The sequence below is a fragment of the Phyllostomus discolor genome, chromosome 1 (genome assembly GCF_004126475.2).
Source record: "Phyllostomus discolor isolate MPI-MPIP mPhyDis1 chromosome 1, mPhyDis1.pri.v3, whole genome shotgun sequence".
Taxonomy (NCBI): Eukaryota; Metazoa; Chordata; class Mammalia; order Chiroptera; family Phyllostomidae; genus Phyllostomus; species Phyllostomus discolor.
Genome location: NC_040903.2, coordinates 165018779 through 165039985, shown reverse-complemented (window position 1 = coordinate 165039985; position 21207 = coordinate 165018779). Strand labels below are relative to the sequence as shown.

The following is a 21207-nucleotide window of genomic DNA, read 5'->3' as shown; positions in this document are numbered from 1 at the left end:
GAGAATTGTTCAGTGTGGGGTAAAATTCCCACCCATGTGGGGTCAGAGTGTTGAGAAGACAAAAGTTGGAGCATGATGGTGGTAGAGAGGGGAAAGAAGAGGAAACATAGGAGTGTTCTTCATTTTCAGGTCTTCTGTCTGTCTCCCCATCCATTTTTTGAAGTCAAGTTGCATAATGTCTAGATTAAGATAGGCTAGCAAAAGAGAATGCCCCAAATAAAGTAAAAGTAAAAACGACCCAAGTTTATGTTTTGCTCACTCCATGCACCAGTCTGAGGTCAGAAGGGGTCTGTACTCCTGATAGTTACAGAGAACAAACAAATGAAGTTGAAGCCATGTGCTAGGAAAGATACAGAACTGGAAACATTTAGTAAATGTGTTAAGGACTATATAGATATTAATTTCTAAGACCCCATTACCTATACAACTCTATGCAATTTTGTGGACAAGCCTGGCTTCTTTCCAGACTTCTAAATCAAAACTTAAGAATCTCTTAGATATTGTGATTATGGTTGATTTTAATTTTTCTTTGTTTATTTGTATTTTGGATATTATAAAAGTAGTACTAGTATTGTTTATTATAAGCAAAACATAGCAAAAGCTATTTTTCTGCATGTAAATATCCCATTCAAATGTCCCTTATTTATTTTACTAAGTTTAAAAAAATCTATGAGTATATATAAATATCTTAAGTCTCTTAAAAAATTCAGAATTTGGTGCCTGAGTCAACATTTTATGTTCTATATTATTATGATTTTATAATAATAAAACATATCTTTTCAAGTTTCCAGGCTGAGTCATATTATTTTTAGTTTTTCTGTGTACAGAAGTAAGTCCACCCCTGCACATTTTGTTTTTGAGATCTGGCCACATTTATCTAGCATTCTGATGGAGTCCTCACCCTACTTATGTACCAAGGTAAAATAATCCTTTCTATTTTGTCTTTTGTTCTGGTGGTGCCCTACATTTTGGAGGAATTTTTGGCATCAGTAGAATGTTAAATAAGTTTATCAGCAAAGACCCTTAATTATTCCTGGATTATTTTTATCTTAGCTTGGGTTGCTATAACAAAATACTATGTAGACTGGGTGGCTTATATAAAAGAAATGTATTTCTCAGTTCTAGGGGCTGAAAAGTCCAAGATCCAGGTGCAGCTGATTTGGTTGCCCTCTTCATGGTGCAGGACTTTTCATTGTATCCTCACATGGCAGAAGAGGAGCTAGCTTACTCTCTGGCTTATTCTTATCAGGGTTCTAATCCCACTCATGTGGGCTCCATTCTCATAACTACCTCCCAAAGTCCCCACTTTCAAATACCATCACATTGAAATTAGGGTTTTAACATGGATTTGGGGGCAATACAAAGATTCGGTCTATAGCATTTGGTTATGTAAATTATTTCCCACAGTTTCTCTCTGGCCACGCCTCAACTTGCCTTTCTTTTTCTGAACTCTCTCAGAGCTTTTCCCTGGAGTTGATTTCTGTCACTTTGATATTTCATTGCATAGAAATAAGATTGTGTTGTGCATTTACTTTTCAGAATTACTGTAAATACCCTGAAACTTTAAAGCTAGTATTTGGTATTTATCCCTTTTCAGAAGCTGGGGGCACACTTCTAGTTGTGGTTCTTTTTTTTCTTGGGAAGAGTGCATTTGTCCCTAATGGTTAGTGGACATTTGATCCTGTCCAAAATGTCCCCAGAGGTATTTGGTCCATGCCAAAAAGATTGTCAGCTAGTCTGAGACATGAATGATTATTATTGTCAATGTGGCCACAACACAATTATTGGACCAGCAAGACATGCATTTTTGTGTATTAATCCTGTAACCCAAAGGTATGAACAAACATTATGAACTATTTGAACCTAAGTATGAATGTTTCTGGCAGACCAAATATCAAGGACCATTTTTCATGGGCCGAATATGCTCATGGGTGGTTTTGATAGGACTACATTTGAAGGACCTTTCAGCATGGATCAAATGTCTCCATGGAGTTTTGGAAAGGACCAGATGTCCTGAAAAGGCCCCTAACCTTGTTTCTAGTTTGTTAGCCAGTTCCCAATGCAAGAAACATTCCTTCTGAGCCCTTGGTAATTTTGTTCATCTCTTTCTCTCCCTGAACTTGTAAGTTCTTCAAAAAATAGTGAGTGGTTTGTTTAACTCTAAAACAATTATATGTTGTTTCTTACTTGCCTGCAACCAAATCCATTTCCCTTACAGAAATCTACCTGATTGCTGAGAGAATATTTTGGAAATACCATAATAGGGTATTAGTTGCATAAACTTTATAAGCTCAAAATATAGAAATAAAAAGTATTAAATGATTTAGTAATAATCTGATTGGGGCTTTGTTTATTTTCTCATTGAGTACAAAAAAGTTTTTAAGAATTGAAAATACATATTTTGAGCCTGAAAGTTAAAGAGAAACTATATTTTTAAGTCATTTGAGAAGGAGACTATTTTCTTAAATAGTCAAATTTCAAGTGGTGCAAAAAAATAATAATATAGGGTTTTTTTTGAATAAGCATACTCTATGCCACATTTCTCTAAGACAGGGTTACCAAACATCCAGTTTCACTGGGACAATCATAGTATATGCCTGTTGTTTCAAGGTAATTATTTCCTTTAAAGATTTTATTTATTTATTTTTAGAGAGAGAAGGGAAGGAGAGAAACATCCATGTATGAGAGAAACACCAGTTGGTTGCCTCTCACATATCCCCAACCAGGGGTCTGGCCCTCAACCCAGGCATGTGCAATGACCTGGAATAAAACTGGAGACCTTTTGGTTTGTGGGGTGATACCCAACTCACTGAGCCACACCAGCCAGGGCCCATGTAATTATTAATAGTGCACTATTTCCCTCCCAGAAGTGGCCTGGTTTGAACAATAAATTAAACTGTTACTTTATGTAAAGGAACCTTTAGTTCAAGTAAAGAAAAATACATACATCTTCTACTATAGGTTAAATAAATAATTTTAAAATATTTAAATAAACATGATAATATACTAACATAAAAAATTAAGTAGAAAGCTGATGCTTAAACATTTTCCTTTCACTTTCAGCTATGTAAAGCACTAGAATCTCCTTCAAGCAAGTGAATACCATAGTTTAAGAGAAAAATTTATGCATAAGCCAAATTAAAATCTTCATTTTTGCTTCATCCAAAACTTATAGTCTGAGTTTATCTGTGTAAGGTGTAACTTTTTTGATGCACCACTAATTTAAAAAAAACCTATGCAATAATATCACTGCACAGTAATGAAAAGTAAATCTTGCACTTTAAATGAACTATTATAATAGTAATCAAGATGTAACCAAGTGACACATAGTTGTGCTTTACAAACTTGTGTTATCCCTAGAATGAAAAAGCACAGCCTACAATTATAAAAGAAGCCAGCGGTTTTGTTCATCAGCCAGAGTCAGAATGTGCACATTAAAACTGGAGACTTCATAGGCCACACGAACAATATTTTACACCCATAAACCAGTTGGGAGCCTGAAACAATTTCATTTATCTTTATATTCTAAGCTTTATAGTGTCACAGAAAGTGTCCATCTGTTCAGCTGAGATTGCTTCAAATAGTGAGTGGTCAGAAGACTTAGATGAAAAAGGTCAAAGGAGCCTCTTGACCCTGTGATACTTGCCATAGTAGCTGGAGCATCGGGACTGATACACCGTTAGATACAGTTCACTCAAGCAGGCTCTACTTTAATTGGTAATGATAGCAAGAATACACAGTCAAGTTATTGCTGGAAGAAAATAGAAGATATCCAATATAATAATTTATTACCAGTCAGTGGGTTTCCCCCACTAAGTGTTGTACCCCTGCAGTGGTGAGAGAAAGCAAAAAGGTACTCTCACACTTAGCTGGAAATGGCTGCCCTGCTGGTGCCAGGGATGCGTGGTGGCCCCATGATTGCCCATGTCATTAGCTTCGGAATGTCGTCTCTGTTGTACACTCAGCTCCCCGTGTTCTTCCCATGCATCAGCTGCAGATTGAAGGTTTTCCCTTTTGTCTTCTAGTTGTGCTGCCAATCACACTGCTTTCCACTGACCCTTTGAAGGGTGACAGTTTTTACCACCAACAACTATCTCCAGCAACCCTTGAGATCCGTGGGTCTAAAAATAAATGGCTGGCACTTTCATTTACACCTTGTTGTTTGATTTATTTGTTGTTGGGATATTTGTTCATTCCTGTCATTCACCAATGGTTTTTTATATCTTTGTAAAATATATGCTTTCTGTAACCAGTCTATCCCTACCTGCTTATGGTTTTCTATGAAATTAAGTCATTTGTTATGAATGTTGAAATGTATTTGATGCAATATAAGCAAAGCCCTTTGTAGGTCTTTTTCATTTAGTCAATCAATAAAAAAAAGTCTTTTTAAAAATAGTTACTGGTTTCTGTCAATGAAGATGAAATTCCCATGGAGAAATATAAATGAGCTTTTTTGAACATCAGCCTTTTTTCCACAAAAATATCTTAAGATAAAGTATGTAGTTCTGAGAAAAGATAGATTAAAGGAGAGAATTTCCTAATTGCAAGCACAGACATGGTCAAATAAATCTTATTTTTACATTTCCAATTATATATGGAACGTGCAGTTTTTGGTTTGTGATTCTGTCTGCTCTGAAACTGCCCTATCCACACAGAATGAGTGAAAATCAGGGAACACATGGGTGCTTCCACCTTCCTCAGATATTTGTGTTTACTTCATCTGCTTTATTTCATGACTTAAATTTATTCCTGAAATAACAATATATAGAAAGCAATATTAACTTAGCATTTACAATTAAGCATGGTAAACTTGATTTTGTTTTCATAGCTGAGGGTCCAGATAGTATATTGCAAATTTGGTACTGTATGCATTTTTAATGGATCAAGTAGTCTTTCATATGTTTAATTTGCATATTTAAAATTAAATGATGTGTTATCATACATCGTGGAAATGTCATTTTAATTAAAATGTAGACATTTTAGTTTAAACCATGGAAATTAATAAATTGTTGAAAAGTATTATTTTCTGTCTCATATACACAAACACACACGTTTCAGCTTTTAATTTGTGCAAACATTACCTGAAACTAGATCTGTGAGGAGCTAGAAAGCTCTAGACCAGAGTCAGTCTCTTCTCCGCTAGCTGCTTTTACTTTGACCAGGTCCTCAGGACTGTATTTGATTACTCCAAGGGCAGTTTGGGGCAAAGCATTTCCCAGGCTACTTCTCATCTACTTTAGAAATCATGGTGCTTTGCACTTCAAAACAACTGGAGGGGTGGGCTGTGATAGGGTAAAAGGCAGAAAACTGTACTTGAACAACAATTAAAATTAAAAAATGGCAAAAAAAAGAGAATAAAAAACAATTAGGGACTTCAGCTTTGAAGGCTACAGTGGAGCTTTATCATCCTTTGAAGGCTGGGTAGAGGAAGGCATTTCAGAAAGAAAAAATATACCAATAAACTGTTTCTACACTTTGAAGGATTGCTTCACTTCCTAAATTAAAATTTTATACTCAATAAACACCGAATTATTATTATTATGTTAATTCATTAATTAACTGCTGACATGGAGAATAGGCATCCATTAAGTCCCATATCATAAATATTCATAAGCCAAAGAATTCTTAAGTCAATATCTGGTTTAGCTTTGAGTTCAAACTTTTAGACCAAATAATTTAAAAGTGAAATTGTATGAAAGCTTTTAGCACTAGATAACTGTTCATTTGTAGTTATGTTCACTAACCATTTTGAAACTGATAATTCTGCCCTAGAATCAGCCAAAGGGCAAAGCAGCAGACAAAGCAGGAGCTCCTTCATCAGGACTGCGTGTCTTGTTAGAAAAATGACTCGTGTCTACAGAGAGAGGGTAAACCAATGTGGGATTCTCCATCAGCTAATTGAAACGTGTATTTTAAGGGAGGTAGCAGACTTCCCAGAATAAGTTGAATCCCAATGGTAAACAGCCTTCAGAGAAGGTAGATAGGTAAAATAGCATTTAGGATGTACTTTCCATGAAATTTTTATGTGGTTTTGTGTATTAAATCAGTTAAAGTAGATGGCATGTCTTGATATATTTGAGGGGGAAAATATAAAAGCATTTTCTTTTCCTGGACATCTTGTCAGTAATATATACAGTAATTTGACTTTTCAGATATTGTTTATGTTGTAATCTAAGGCTTTCCAAAATACAATGTAGCAGTATTGGTTTTCATGTATCACTAATGGATCAAGGCTGAATTTTAGGAAATGAGTGCTTGACAGTATAGAGAGGACCCTGACATTTATGGATAGTAAGCGAACCTCTCTTACTCTTCAAACCACTGCCCTTGTGTTAGTTTCCATTTTTCTGATCCCATTGATGTGTTCTTTTCTAGACCATAGAATAAGAACATATGTATAAGTCTGCGTGAGTGTATATAAATTTCTTTTTCATGTAGAAAGATTATATTATAGATGCTGTTCTACAAGTTGCTTTGTTAAGTGAGAAATATTTGGCAGACATTTTCCTATATCAGTACATGCAGATTACCCTGATTAGATTTTTTAAAAGATTTTATTTATTTATAGAGAGAGGGGAAAGGAGGGAGAAAGAGAGGGAGAGAAGCATCGATGTGTGAGAGAAACATCTATTTGTTGCCTCTTGCGTGTCCCCCAACTGGGGGCCTGCCCTGCAACCCAGGCATGTGCCCTGACTGCGAATCCAAAGCGAGACCTTTCGGTTTGCATGAGGACACCCAACCCACTGAGCCACACCAGCCAGAACTACCCTGGTTAGATTTTTAATCAAGCCTTCAATAAATACTGCTTTACTTTTTTCTTTCAGAAACCTTTGATGAAGGAAGCTATTTAGAATTGTGTGTTAATATGCAATCATTAATAGTTTATGCTGTCAAAATGGACCCATTCTTTTATTTACCTGATATTACTGTATAAACCTAATTTATATGACCAGGAATTAAATGGGTGTGGCTACTCACATAAATGGAGTTAGGAAACTATTCCAACTTATCCAATATTAGGAAAAATGTATGCACCAAATAATTTTAAATTTAAAAACTACAATAATTATACTGATTTAATTTATAATAATATAGTATTCATACTATTTTAACTTCTTTTAAATGTTTTAGCAAATGTCAAAGAAAAATAAATAAAAAGATAAAGAATGAAAAGAATGCAGCAAATAACTTTTATTTAAATATAGTATTGGTGAATACTCTATATAAAATTATGAATAGAACAGAAAACCTAACAAAACAAAAAATAAAGTTAAAGCATAGTAGTGCTGAAAACATAACTCGTATAAGAATATAAAACCACTAGTTTGAAAATACAATAAATATAAAATTCTCTTGATAATAGCAATAACAAATAAATAGGAATAACTTTAATAAGAAATATGCAACACCCATATGAAACATGTGTTAAAAATTACTAAAAGGCATGAAAAATTTCCTGATTTAATAATATAATGCAACCCCAGAGGGAAAGCACCGTCTTTTACAGATTAACATAGTTATAAGTCCATACATTTAAGAATAATAACTTTCAAATTCTGGTTGGTTGGTTTTTGGAAATTGATTACAAAATATTTCTGGAAAAAATAAATGTATAGAATGAGGTAAGAAAATTAGATAAAGGAGGAATGATGGACATGGGATGTCCTTTTCACATGTCAAACATTATCTAAACATCCATCCACCCATCCATCCATTCACCTGATTCACCTATCTGCAGCAGAGTGCATCACAGTTCCAGAACAGAGACTTAGATAAATGAAAAAGGACAAAAGAGTCCAGGAAGGAGCATATATATAAATCATAACTTGCTCTTAGAAAAAATGGTGCTGAAAATTCTACAGCAAAGTTAATAAGTGGCTTTCGTATAATTGAGTATAATTTTTGGATAAAATATAATACCCTTTCTACCTTTAACAAAAATAAACTTCAGATGAATGAAAATTTTAAATATAGAAAGATTATTGGAAGGAAATATATAGTAATATTTTTACTAATTGGGTTGTAAAGAGCCTAAGAGTGACAAAATTTCTAAAATAAAAATATATAATTTTTACTTTTTAAAAATGTTAAAAATTATATTGTAAGCCCCCAATCTATAAATTTTAAGCCTAATAAGACTTGAAGATTATTTGTAATATATCCAATACAGGATTAATATCTTTACATATCAAAGGGCTCTTAAAAGTTGATAAGAAAGAGATAAATAGGAAATTGGGGAAAGATTAACACTTATATCACAAAAAAACACAAATAGTCCTTAAGGTTTTTTCACTAAAATACATCAATGCAAATTTTCTATTATCAGATTAATAAATATTTTAAAAAGCTGAACTCTCTAATGGTATAACAAAATAAGATACACATTTACTTTTGGTTGAAATGTATTTTGAAACAATTTTGGTGGTGCACAGTCTAACTATTTAACCAACATTTAAAAGTGTATAACTTTTTACCCTGAAATTCTATTTTGAAGAATTTTAAGAGAATCAGAAAAGTGTTCTGGTGTTCAGACAAGGAATAGAGAACAGTAGTTTTCATTTGTAACCTATGGAGAAATGACTGACTTATAGGACACATTTACTCTTCTCCAAATTACCCCAAATTCTGCATCAATAAAATTTTGAGGAGACATAGTTCAAAGTCAAGGCAATGACATCCAAATATACCAGGAGCCAAGAGTGGGGGCACCCCAAGTGAAGCCCTGGGTAGATGGGAACCCACTGACAAAGGCAATCTGTTATAGAGCAGGATGACTCTTGACTGACCCTATAATTAGGTGCTTAAATAGGCTAGTGTTGTGAGACACTTATTTTTCATTTAGGTGACAGTTTTTTAAGTGAATTTCTCTGGTCACACAGAGGTTAGAGATGGGTTTACAGAAATGCACAGAACTAACAACCAAGGGCTCAATCCCAAATTACCATAAACAAAAGTCTACTTAATAATGATTTTTAAAAATGTGCTGACTTTTATTCATTATTTTTCAAAAAGACCTGGAGTAACATCTTCAATAGTTCAACTGAATAGTTACTGGAGAAAGCCATGAAATCAGTACATTTGTCCTCAATGGGTGTGTGACTCAGCTTACCCAGCACTTTTAAGCTCAATTAAGTCTTGTACAAAAATCCTCATACTCTGTGTAATCTTAACAGAACAAACTCTTGCTGGTGAAATGAATGGAGATTGAGACAGGCTCAGCTTTTAGAGACTGAAGTCAAAGAAAATAAGGATGCCAATACATATGATAATGAGAAAAAGTAAATGTTGGGAAAAAATTGAGATGTCATGAAACATTCAAGGAAAGGAAGATTACAACTGGAAGGGCAAATTTGAGAAGGTTTATGAGGTTAAGTCTCTTGGAAATGAGCTCTCTTCAGGGGTAAAATTTCTGTTGATGGGTATCAGGGCATTCTCAGTCTGAGAAGAAACACAGAGGCAAAGAAATCGAGAAAGGCTGAAAGACCAAGATAAACTATTAACAGTGTAGTAATCAGGCAGCCATGCCAAGCACAGATTGCAACTAGGAGAGGAGGGTGGGAAAGAATTCCAATGAGAGGAACTAGCTTGTAAACTGCATGCTTCAGGGACTCTGTCTTGCTCACCATTGAGTCTTTCACATTCAGCACAGCAGGTGGCACAGAGTAGATGCTTAGTAAACATTTGATGGATAGATGGATGAGTGAATGATTAATAAAATGTGAAGGTGAGGACTTGGTGTGAGAGACATTGAAGAAAATGAAGCAAAAAGTAATATCCAGAGTTAAGCCAGGTTCACTGGGAAAATGCTACCAGGGATGTCAGGAAACAAAGTAGACTTTCTTAGTGAGGAGGCTGGGGTTGCAGCACAAGTAATACCTTCTTGATATTTTAAAGTTAAATTTTGTTCTGACTTTTCAGCATGTTTTCCTGTAATTTTGGTGAAAAGCATTGGCTAACAAAGAATGTGATGATGAGACAATATGAAATTCTGATCACAGCCCTGGCTGGCGTAGCTCAGTGGATTCAGCACAGGCTGCGAACCAATGTCGCAGGTTCAATTCCCAGTCAGGGCACATGCCTGGGTTGCAGGCCATGACCCCCAGCAACCACACATTGATGTTTCTCTCTTTCTCCCTCCCTTCCCTCTCTAAAAATAAATAAATAAAATCTTAAAAAAAAACTCATGGCTAATACAGAACCTTATAAAAAATTCGGATCACAAATCTAGAAGGATATTTGTGGTACCTGTGACTGAATGTCACTTTTTCTGACTTCCAGAGCCACATTTAAAATAAGCCTTTGCCATGTTGCCGTGGAGTAGAAATGTCATGGTTCCTTGCACCACTTTTCTGTTTTCAGGGTAACTCTGTTTTGTCTGAATGGAAGGAAATGAAAGCCCTGCTAGACTGAAAATTAGACCTGAAAATCTCTTCCCTTGCTCAGGCACTGAGAATATTAGGTAGTGATGGATCTGCCTTTAGATAGCCGCCTTGTGGTGCTGAACTTTTGTCATCTTACCTCTAAACAAAAACTGTCTAATGTTACAGTAAGAGATTGGATGCACATATCTTAAGAATTATTCCTAGCTTTTCTTTAGTGAAGTGGTGAAAGTAAAGCTGAAGTTTACTTTTATTCACTTTTTGTCTTAGAGGGAAACTGCTTTCGTTGGTTAGTCAGTACTGTTTCATGCATTTGTTTTTCTGGTTGTGTAGAAGATATAAAAATCTTTCATGAATTTTCATAAATACTATTATTTGTAAAATAATTGACTTGAGAAGTAGCCAAAAGAATCATGTGTGAATCCTGCTCTCAAATAACTCACACCAGAAGATAGAGGATACAGTTCCTGGATTTAACTTGCTTCACCCCTTGGGGAAGGTTAAAGATTCACTAGGCTACAGGTAAATTGCTGAAGAGTTGAGAAAGGAGAGAGAGAATATGGGACTAGAGTGGATAAGGATACAAACAATAGGAGCTTGGATTTGGGCTGGATCCTGAGGAGGGTGGCTGTTAAGGCAACAAGTCAGAGGCAAAGGCTCACGTGTGGGAATAAGTCAAACACGTAGGAGGATCAGTAAGAGAAATCTGGCCAAATGAAGGAGGAGGGATAGTAAACGTATGCAAGAAAGGGAAAAAAGGACTTGACTGGACATCTGGGTGTGCAACTCACTGAAATTGGACTTCATTCTACAGGCATTTGGGGACTCTTGACAATCTAAAAGTAATATGCTCAAAACACTTTCCTAAACCTAGATTACTCTGGCAGTGCTGTGCAGGTTGGGTTTGAAGCTGACAACCAGTAAAGATGTTCTGTTAAAGGCCACAGTGACATGATCCATGACCCTAGACTCAAATGGTGAAAATGTGGAAGGAAAGAAATATGCAAAGGAAGTGTTTTCCCTAATATAAACAAGATCTCATTCAAATGGATGTTAGAAGTTTTTATTTCTCTTCAATTATGTGATCATTTGTCCAGTGTAAAGCTAACAGGGATGCAGCAATAAAAAGAATATAATATTGATACATACTACAACATGAGTCTCAAAAACAATGCTTAAGTAAAAGAAGCTAGATGCTGAAGTTCATGTTGAATGATTTCATTTCTATAAAATGTCTAGAATAGTATAATTCATATAGACAGAAAGGAGGAGGGTTTGGTAATAATTTTATATGTACTCAGTTCATTAGTGAATATTTTCATGACATTTTCTTCTTTATACATCTCAGTAATTACGATCTTTCATAAAATAAATGCTTGGCTATTGCGGACCCTTTGGATATCATAGAAATGAGAAATAAGAAATATTATTCCAGTCTTTAAAAAATCTGAGTTGATAATATTATCTGAAGAAATGTCGGAAAAAATAGACTTGGAATCCTTACTTGGCTATTTATAAAATGGGTAACTTTGAACACATCATCTGTTCTTCATTTTCTGTTTGTTAAAGGGGAAGAAGTCAGATTAAACAATTTCTAAGCTTTTCTTGCTCTAACATAACTAAACATCTAATGTTTTTGTGGCTATTTTCTATATATTTTCTCACTTAGTATTTAAGTATTTGTACCATATTATTTGCACAAATTCACAAAAGTGAGAAGATGAAGGTGGTTTTCAGCAACAGTTTCACCACGTGTATTTTGTGATTGTGGTAGGTTGGGCAGGTCAAACTCTTTACAATAAACTCAGCAAGGGACCCACTATGTTTTCAGAGAGAAGTTTTATCAGAACAAGTTGTTAGTGCATTTCTATCTTCAAAAGCAGAGGACAAAACCAGCCTTATTTAACCATTTTGTCTTTCTGAGTCAGAAAAGGAAGAAGCACACGTTGAACACAGGATGACACACAAAAAAATGAATACTTTTTTAAAAAATAATGGTGTTAGACTTATACCTTCAGACTTACTACATTTTTTTCTTCAAACTTTCAGGTCTTTTTGTTTTTTCTTGCTATATGTTTATTGACTTTGTGAGAATTAGAATTTTGTAAAAATTAGTTTTACTAATTTCTCCTCAACTCTTATGGGGAGTAGAGGAATAATGTCTGCCCACTGGCCATCTGGGGTTCTGCTTGCCAACTTTCTGACTCAATAGCATTTCCTAAAGTCTGTGTGCCCCAGACAAAGAGCTCAGCTCTGTGTGCCTCTTCCTACTGTCCACCTGCTGTCCATAGCATTCACATGCAGATGTATCAGTGCCGTCTTACTCCCAGCCTCACCAAAGTTTAGAGGCTGGAATGGAAGACTGTCCTTTCCTGCTACTCTCTCGCTGTCCAGATTGTAAACAACACCTCCTCTCTACCCTCTGAACCTAGGACTTCAGAGAGTAGGAGTACAAGTGGTGTGATTCCAGGGAAAAACCCAGCACCTTCTCTATGAATACAAAGCCTGGATGGAACACTCTTGGGTAATTATCTATCAGGCAATCATAGAGCATTCTATAAATAACATGTGAACTAATGAAATTTATATTTAACCCTTACATTAAAAAAAATTTAATTTAATTTATTGGGATGACATTGGTTAATAAGATTATATGTCTCAAGTATTTGCAGTGACATATATTAAATGAAATACTTTTATATTTAATAGTTTGTTTTAGACTTTTTATTATAACAAGATTGGGAAATGTTTATGAAATATTTCTGTTATAATGGTTTACTTTATCATTCTAAAAGTAATATAATTATATTTATATTTTTTCAGAACATCATTCAGTCATGATTTACCATGATATTTTCAATAGAATTCTTGTCCAAGGAATATATTGTATATAGGTAACACAAATGTAAATAAACATAAGATTTACTATATTCTTTGTAAACATTACTACATATTGTGTATGCCCAATCTATTATATATAAAAACTCAAAAATATTTATTGTCATTCTTTGTTACTTATGTCCAAATAATGGTAAATACTCTTTTTAAAGTCCTTGATGACATGACTTTAACAATATACTCACTGTTTTTAAAAGAAAAAAATTCAGTGATGACTGGCTATAATTACAACATTTAATCACTTTAGTATATTAAAATATAATAATGGTTTATACTTATAATCTAAAAGAATTGTTTCCAAGAGAGAAACAACTTTGCAGTATGTTAAATAAATTTGGGATACCACTGATGATTTGAAAAGGACCTAAAATGTCCAGTTTCCCCTGAGGCTTATGGTGACCATGTTTCAGGACAGATTTGTTTGCAGCGGTGCAACGGGCCTATTGTGGCCACAGAGTTCACACAATAGAGAGATGAAACCTGACCAGGCAATGTGTCATAGTTCTACAGTCACTGTTATGATTTTCACTGCCCCAATAATTGGAGAGGTCTAGACACAATGGCCAGAGAAGATTATAACTTCGGGGAAGTTTCAGTGTATAGGAGGGCTTAATGCATGGTTTATTTATTACTTTGTATATATTAAACATTACATGATAAAATAAGTAATTCTTTTTAGTAAACTAATAGGTAATGAATGGTAATCCTGGTATTACTACCTTGGTTTCACTTCTTGATTACGATTGGTTGTAAATGTTTTTTCATATTTTAATTTGAATGTTATTCTTTGTATATTGCTTTTAATGCTATTTGCCCATTTTCAATCTGTATAGTTTTCTTTTTATTTCTGATGTGAAAAATTATTTATTAATAATTATACTGCCCTGACTGATGTGGTTCAGTGGTTTGGGCATTGTCCTGCAAACCAAGAGGTCACCAGTTTGATTTTAGTCAGGGCACATGTCTGGTTTGCGGACCATGTCCCTGGTTGGTAGTGTGTGGGAGGCAACCAATTGATTGATGTTTCTCTCCCTCTCTCTCTCCCTCCCTTCCCTTTTCTAAAAACAAATAAATAAATGAAATCTTTAAAAAAATTATACACTAGAAAAATGTGTTTTATAAGTGTATCCCATTTTGGTTTTATTGTAAAATTTTTAATTCTTTTAAATTTTCTTTTTTATGATTATAAAATACATCATCACTGCAAAAAAAAATCCAAAAACTAAATTAAAAATACAAGAAAACCCTAAAGTATAGAGATTATTTTAACATTCTCTTTCTAATTAATAGTTGTTAACATTTTAGTGCAAGTCTTTCATGAGCATGTGTGTATATTCTATATATATTTATATATGCCAATATGTAAAAACATCTATAGATTCATACACACATAGTTTCATTAAAAGGGATTATTTTTCTGCCTTATAGAATACATTTTTCCAATAAATATAGTTACCATTATTTCAACATATTTGAATGGTAGTCTAATATATACACATGCTAACCATTCATTCAACAAATATTTATTGAACCCCTTAACAATGCTATATGCCAGCATTATTTTATAGTCACTGGGAATGAAGCAATATACAAAATCCTGCAAAGGTTGAGTGTGAATGCTATTGGGGAAGATGTACAGTAAACAAATAAATATTTTACATAATATAAATACTAAGGAAAAAATCAAAGAGGCTAGCAAGTAACAGGTTGACAGAGGGGGAGATGCTACTTTAGGAAAGCTTTATAAATGAGCAGGGACTGAACTGAAATATGAGAGTACACCATGCCAATCTTTAGGACAAACTCATTTTAGGCAGAGAAAGTACCAATGCTAGTTTACAAGGCAAGCCTTTTATAAGCTTCTTATAAAAGAAGCTTATATTGGTTAATGTTTAGTTTACTTCCAATTACTTAAAATTTTAAACAAAATTTTAAACAAATTTGAAGAGACCATTCTTGTTAAAGCTTTTCTAAATTCTTACAAGTGTTCTAACTGTTCTCCTTAAATTTTATATTTGCTTTTCCTGTGTTGTATGTCTTCATGGCTATACTGTTAGAAAGATATGAAAATGTATATGAAATGATGTCAATTTGATGCCATCTTACTCCATATGTTCTAATTTGTATCTTTGGAAGTTTTACAAAAGAAAAAAAGGGTTTTAATATATTAAAATATAAATGTAATTTAGAGGGAAATTTTTATGTTAAGACAATGAAATGGGAATGACTTGCTTTTAGTTTGTACTACTACTTAATACTTTCTGTTTATGCCATTTTAATATCATGGGATCTTTAATAAAATCATTTAAAAATAAGGACTTTGACAAATAAAGCTTTTTTTTTTCCTTAGGTTGCTGATGCCAAGTCTTTCTCAGGTCCTTTTAATGTCTTGTCTGTGAAGACAACAGGGAGTAACATTGGCTTTCATATCCTTCTATTTGACTTGGAAAATCTTGTTGAACTTCTGCTGTCAATGCCAATCAGTGATAGTGACCCTTCAAATTCGTTTTATGGTAATGAGATGCTGAGAAGAGCCAAAAGTACAGGAGAGAAGAAAACACTGATGCTGAAAAGAAATAAAACTGCCTGTGGTCCCCTCTCAGCAGAGGCACAAGCCAAGACTGTTAGTGAAACCCCAGCCCAAGGAGATAATTCCATCATAGTTTTAGAAGAAAATGATGGCACTAAAAGGCAGAAGAAAATGAAGAGCTCCAAAAAGACACGCCCTACATCATCAAGAAAATTTGATGCCAACCTCATCATAGATGCAGCCAAATTGCTCCTCTCCTGCCTCTTGCCATGGGGAGTGGATAAAGAATTAGATAATCTCTGCATTAAGCATCTCAATATTTCGAAGCTTCAGGGTCCAGTTTCTTTAGGACTTGCCTCAAATGAAGATCACTTCTCGTTGATGCTGCCAGGCTGGGATTTATGCAATGCAGAAATGAAAAAAGACTATTCAAAAGGAAATTTATTTTCCAGGAAAGTTTTGGACTTGTCAAATAAGTATGCATCCACTCTTTCAAGTCAGGCCCGGATGCCAAGAGGACTGGGAAATAATTGTGATTCTTTGCATGAGGCAAACACTATAGTCTATTTATTGAGAAGATTATTTTTAGTTAACAAATTAGTTAACATGCCTGTAGAATTGGAGTATGGAATTGATAGGTAAGGCATGCCTAGAGATTTTGACTATTCTTGGTTGGGACATAAAAAAGTATCATTATTTGCTATATTCAACTCTCTAGCTTCTCTCCTTTCTTTCTTCCTTCACACGAAGAATAAATATGTAACAACTCCTTTAGCTCCAAACAAATTTTAGAAAATATTTTTTCAATTTTGGGGATTGGAGGATAATTTCAACAATAGGTCCATGTTTTAAAATTTATTAATGCAACAAATACCCATTGTTCTCAAAATATGTGCCAAGAAAATCAGAGTGCTGGATGCTGAACTATTCAATATTTACATAAATACATACCACCTTGAAATCCATTGTAATTGCTGTGAATTAGTATGCACAAAGAACTCAAGTAAATGCCTATAATGACATATTTTATATATCATAAGGAAAGGAAAAGTTTAAAAATTTCATACCTCAAATCCCACCATTTAATTTATACTGTGGCATATTAAAATAGAAGAGACCATCAGTAATTAATTTATAGAAAGTACAGTTTAGTAATAATAACTATTGCTTTTGAGTGTTTAATATCTACTGGTCACCATGTTAGCCCTTTAAATACATTATTTTATTTAATATGCACAGCAAAGCTGAGTTATAAGTACTATTATTTTGCTCATTGAAGAGATGAGGATATTAAGGCTTATGGAGAGAAGATACCAAACTCAAGATTAATTCAGCTTCTTAGAGTCAGGCTCAAGGCTGACCATCAGTCTAATTCTGGAGCCTGATTAATTACTAACCTTGATTCTGAGTATTAACCCTCTTTCACTGCTAAAATTCAGTATAATTTTTCATAGTCTGATATTAGAATATTTAATTCAATTCACCCAGTGCTTATTGAAGGTGTCCTTAGCACTAGCTTACAGGGGAAATATAAATAAATTTCTCATTGGGATATGAGTGCATGTGAATGAGAAAGATGATGCACATGAAATATGTGGAAAACATTGAAGTAAGGTAAAGAAACTAGGAAAAACATTTATTGTATAGGTTATTATAAGTTGTCAATGTAAAGAAAATAGTTAGTATGAGGTAAAACATCTAGAAAGCCTTTATAGAAGAGACACTGTTTGAACTCCCCAATACATGGTGATAAATGGTTCTTGACATTTCTGTTCTTTGATAAGAGCTTAATTCAACAAATATCTGTGCCAGGCACTATATAATACAGAGTTTCTGCCCTCAGTGTACCTACAGTCTGGCAGCAAAGCAAGTCCATATGGATTAAATAAGAGTCAGTATTATGCTTCCTTCCATTATAATGCTTTGTGCCACTGGAGTGTCCCTTTTCTGTTTGTGGGCCTAATAATGAGAAAACAGACTGGGAAATTTCAGTACTTTATTATCTTCTATTTTATTCTATTTATGTTAATTTCTTTTCAATTTCAGATAGGCTTCTTTTACTTTTCTTTTGATTACACAGAAAATTACATAGCACCTAAAGTATGGCTTAAAAAAATGCAGTCAGCCTGAAGCCTGAAAACCTAGGAATGAATCCTGATTTTTTTTTATTAACTAGCCATGTGGCTTTGGACTAGTCACTCAGCCCTGTGGGCTTTGCTTTCCTCTTTTACAAAATGAGGTGGGTGGGGTAGATGATCATTAAGGTTTCTTCAAATTCTTACAGTCTTGGGCTACTAACAAAATATATTTATTTGCCTAATTGTGATCCCACAGAGCAGATGAAGAACTTCATTATTGTTTGCCAGAGGGGTTCATTCTGAGTTTGCTCCTGATTGCAAAGTACCAGAGCACAGGGTGTGTCTTTAGGGGAGATGACAGGCTTTCCACGCCTTCCCTGAAGTGGCCTTGAAATCGTTACTGCACTTTTGTTAATTCTTTGCAGAATTCTCCATTAAAACAAATTATTGAATAGAGGTGTCAGGATTAGAGACTGGTTCCCTAGATCAGTCACTTCAGATTTGATATGCTGTAAGAGACTTCATGTCCTTTTGCAGGAAATCAAAATAATGTGTATTAGATTTGTCACACCAAATCCTTCCAACAAATTGGACCATCTCAGTAGCACTTCACTGTGGCTGTGAAGGTTGAGAAAGCTTTGCTTGACAATCAGTGTGTGGCATAACTGAATTTCAAGGAAAGGGCTACCTGCCACTGAGAATATGTTTGGACAGTATCTGAAAGTTGCTGCTGAGTCACTGGATTAGAGTAAAGGCTGCCTTCATCAGGTCCTGCCGGTACCCAGGGAGAATTCTTTGGCAGATATAAGCATATTAGGATTCAAAAACGAACTGAAATAGCCACAGATTAATTGCATGGCCTAGAGTAGCAGGACCGCTTCTGTAGAAGTGGGTCACAAGATAATACTGGCAAACTGATCCACAGTTCAATTGGGATTAAGGTTTTAGGTAGGAGCAAAGTGGGGGAATAAGATTCATCACAGAGATTAATGTGGAAGACATTGCTAAAAAAAATCTGTGTTCACTTCCCAACTTTGTTAAATTCATCATGTGCTCATGTCTCCAGTCTATTTTTCAAAATATTTTTCTTACATCTTTAATAATATTATTTAAATCTTTTTTTCAATAGCTCTTTCAAAATGGAATCCATGCACAACAAAGTGAAAAGTCCTGGGAATGATATTCTGCATATTTCAAGCTTCTACAGTTACTTACGGAATGGTAAAGAAGTCACAGATATAGCCTGTATTTTTTTTTTTACTTCTACGATATAAAATAACTAGTGTTTCAATAACTGGATAGCACTCTACAGTTTAGAATGAGCAATGTGTCTATTTAATGTTTGACTTAGTCTGCATTTCTCACAGTTATATTATTGTATTCTTCCAATATTGAAATATGTATAAACATTTTTATTAAAATAAGTAACATAAGATATGCAATGTGATGATTTCATAAAATGAGCTTTGAAATGCCTGGTAGTCTGAAACTTGCTGAAAGTCTGAAATACTGTATATTAAATTAAGGTCTTACGGGGAAACTTATTGCATCAGTATCTTTATTACCAAATGAGGGAATTACTATATTAGAGAATTTTAGAGTTATTTCAGAAGTCATATAAAGGTCCTTGAAATCTTCTGAATGGCAACTTTGGTGTTTAGATTTTCTTTCGATGCCAAATGGCTAATTCATTCCCAAAACCTGCTTCTCCAGAATTTAGACATCTCAATAAATGGCAATTCTATCCTTCCACTTGTTCAGGCCAAAAACGTTCTTGTCATTTTGACTTTTCCCTTTCTCTCATATCCCAGATCCAGTCTTTCAGTAATCATGTTGACTCTACCTTCAGAATATACCCAGATTTTGACTGCTTCCCTCCACAACAGAACCACCTTTCTTGACTCCTAATCATCTCTTGCCTCGATGTCTACAGAAGACTCCTAAGAACCCCTCTGCTCCTATGGTTGGTTCCTGTGCCCTATTCTCAACCAAGCAACTAGAGTGATCTATTTGAAACTAAGTCAGAACCTCATGCTTTTGCTTAAAAACCTTTCAGTGGCTTCTGTGTCACTCCAAATAAAAGCCACTGTGCTTAGGTAGCTTACAAGACCCTATATAAGCTGACTTTTCTACCTACATCACTGCACGCACACCCCAATCTGACCTCATCTCTTTGTATTCCCTTCTCTCTTCCAATGGTCCAACTAGACTGGCCTTTTTATTCTGTTACCTAAACATGACAGGCAGGTCTCAGGACCATTGCACTGTCTGTTTCCTCTGCCTGGAATTCTCTTTCCCCAGATTCCTTGGAGGTTGGCCTGTTGCCCTTCACCTCCATCCAACACCCTTCAGTTCTTGGTCAAATGCCATTTCATCAATGAGGATGCCCTCCCTTCTCCCAGCATGCCCTACCCCTTTCCCTGTTTTGCTGTTTTCCACAATCCTTTTTACTATCTGACATATTATATATCTTTTTTTAAATTTGCCATCTTCCTCCTGCTAGTAAAAAGTAAGTTTTATGTTTAATAACTGGAAGGTGAGAGGTAAAGGGGAGGGAGGGATTTATTTCATGTTATTAATTCTATAATCAAAGCCTGAAGAATAAAATGACACTGTGGTGCTCATTCTAAAGGGTGAACAGGACCCAGTGCCCACTGCTGTCAGCAGGAACGGTGACTAGGTAATATTGGAAAACTGGGATGCTTTCTTTTTCTCTTTCCCCTCTGATGTTGCAATGAATTCTTTTAACCGACATTGCCAAGAAAAGTTGGCTCTCATTTCTACCTCATATTAAAATTTTAACATCACATTAAAGTGCGTTGTGAAGTACCCCATGATGCCAGTAAGTAGTTACAGTTGAGACCAATACTTCGCTTTGATGGTAAAATCACAAGGTCAACAAAAAGACAGGGGAAAAAAGGAGAGAGATCAAAAAAATTTCTCTTACCTGCTGTGCTCATGAAAAATAGAAAATATGATTTCAGAATTATAGTGCATGCTCGCATGCTTTATGCACTGATCTTGGTCATTTCAAACTCGTATTATATGTTTCATCAGGAAGAAATAATATTAATGAGTTATAAGTTTCTTATATATATATTTCTTTCATGTTCTCAATTTACATTATATCTAATACCTTCTGACACATTTCCCCTGACCATTAATGTAATACACACACATACCCTTATCTATTTAATATTTAATATTTAAAATGGTGATTTAATGAAATACAGATTGAACTAATACTAATTTTAAAGTTGATAGCAGGATTTCAAACATATATTAATACATTAATTTAAATAGACAATTATTGTCATTTCCC

At 34.5% G+C, this 21207-nt stretch overlaps 1 protein-coding gene across 5 annotated transcripts in view; it reads left to right on the top strand.

Annotated features, from left to right (window-relative positions):
- The window catches only part of WDR72 (WD repeat domain 72), a 202171-nt gene that overhangs the window by 96731 nt on the left and 84233 nt on the right, over positions 1–21207 (top strand). For all 5 annotated transcript variants that reach the window (XM_036033779.1, XM_036033790.1, XM_036033772.1 and 2 more), the window contains exons 15-16: positions 15628–16445; positions 19015–19106. In XM_036033779.1, the coding sequence (XP_035889672.1) occupies positions 15628–16445; positions 19015–19106 (910 nt within the window). The remainder of the gene's footprint in view (positions 1–15627; positions 16446–19014; positions 19107–21207) is intronic.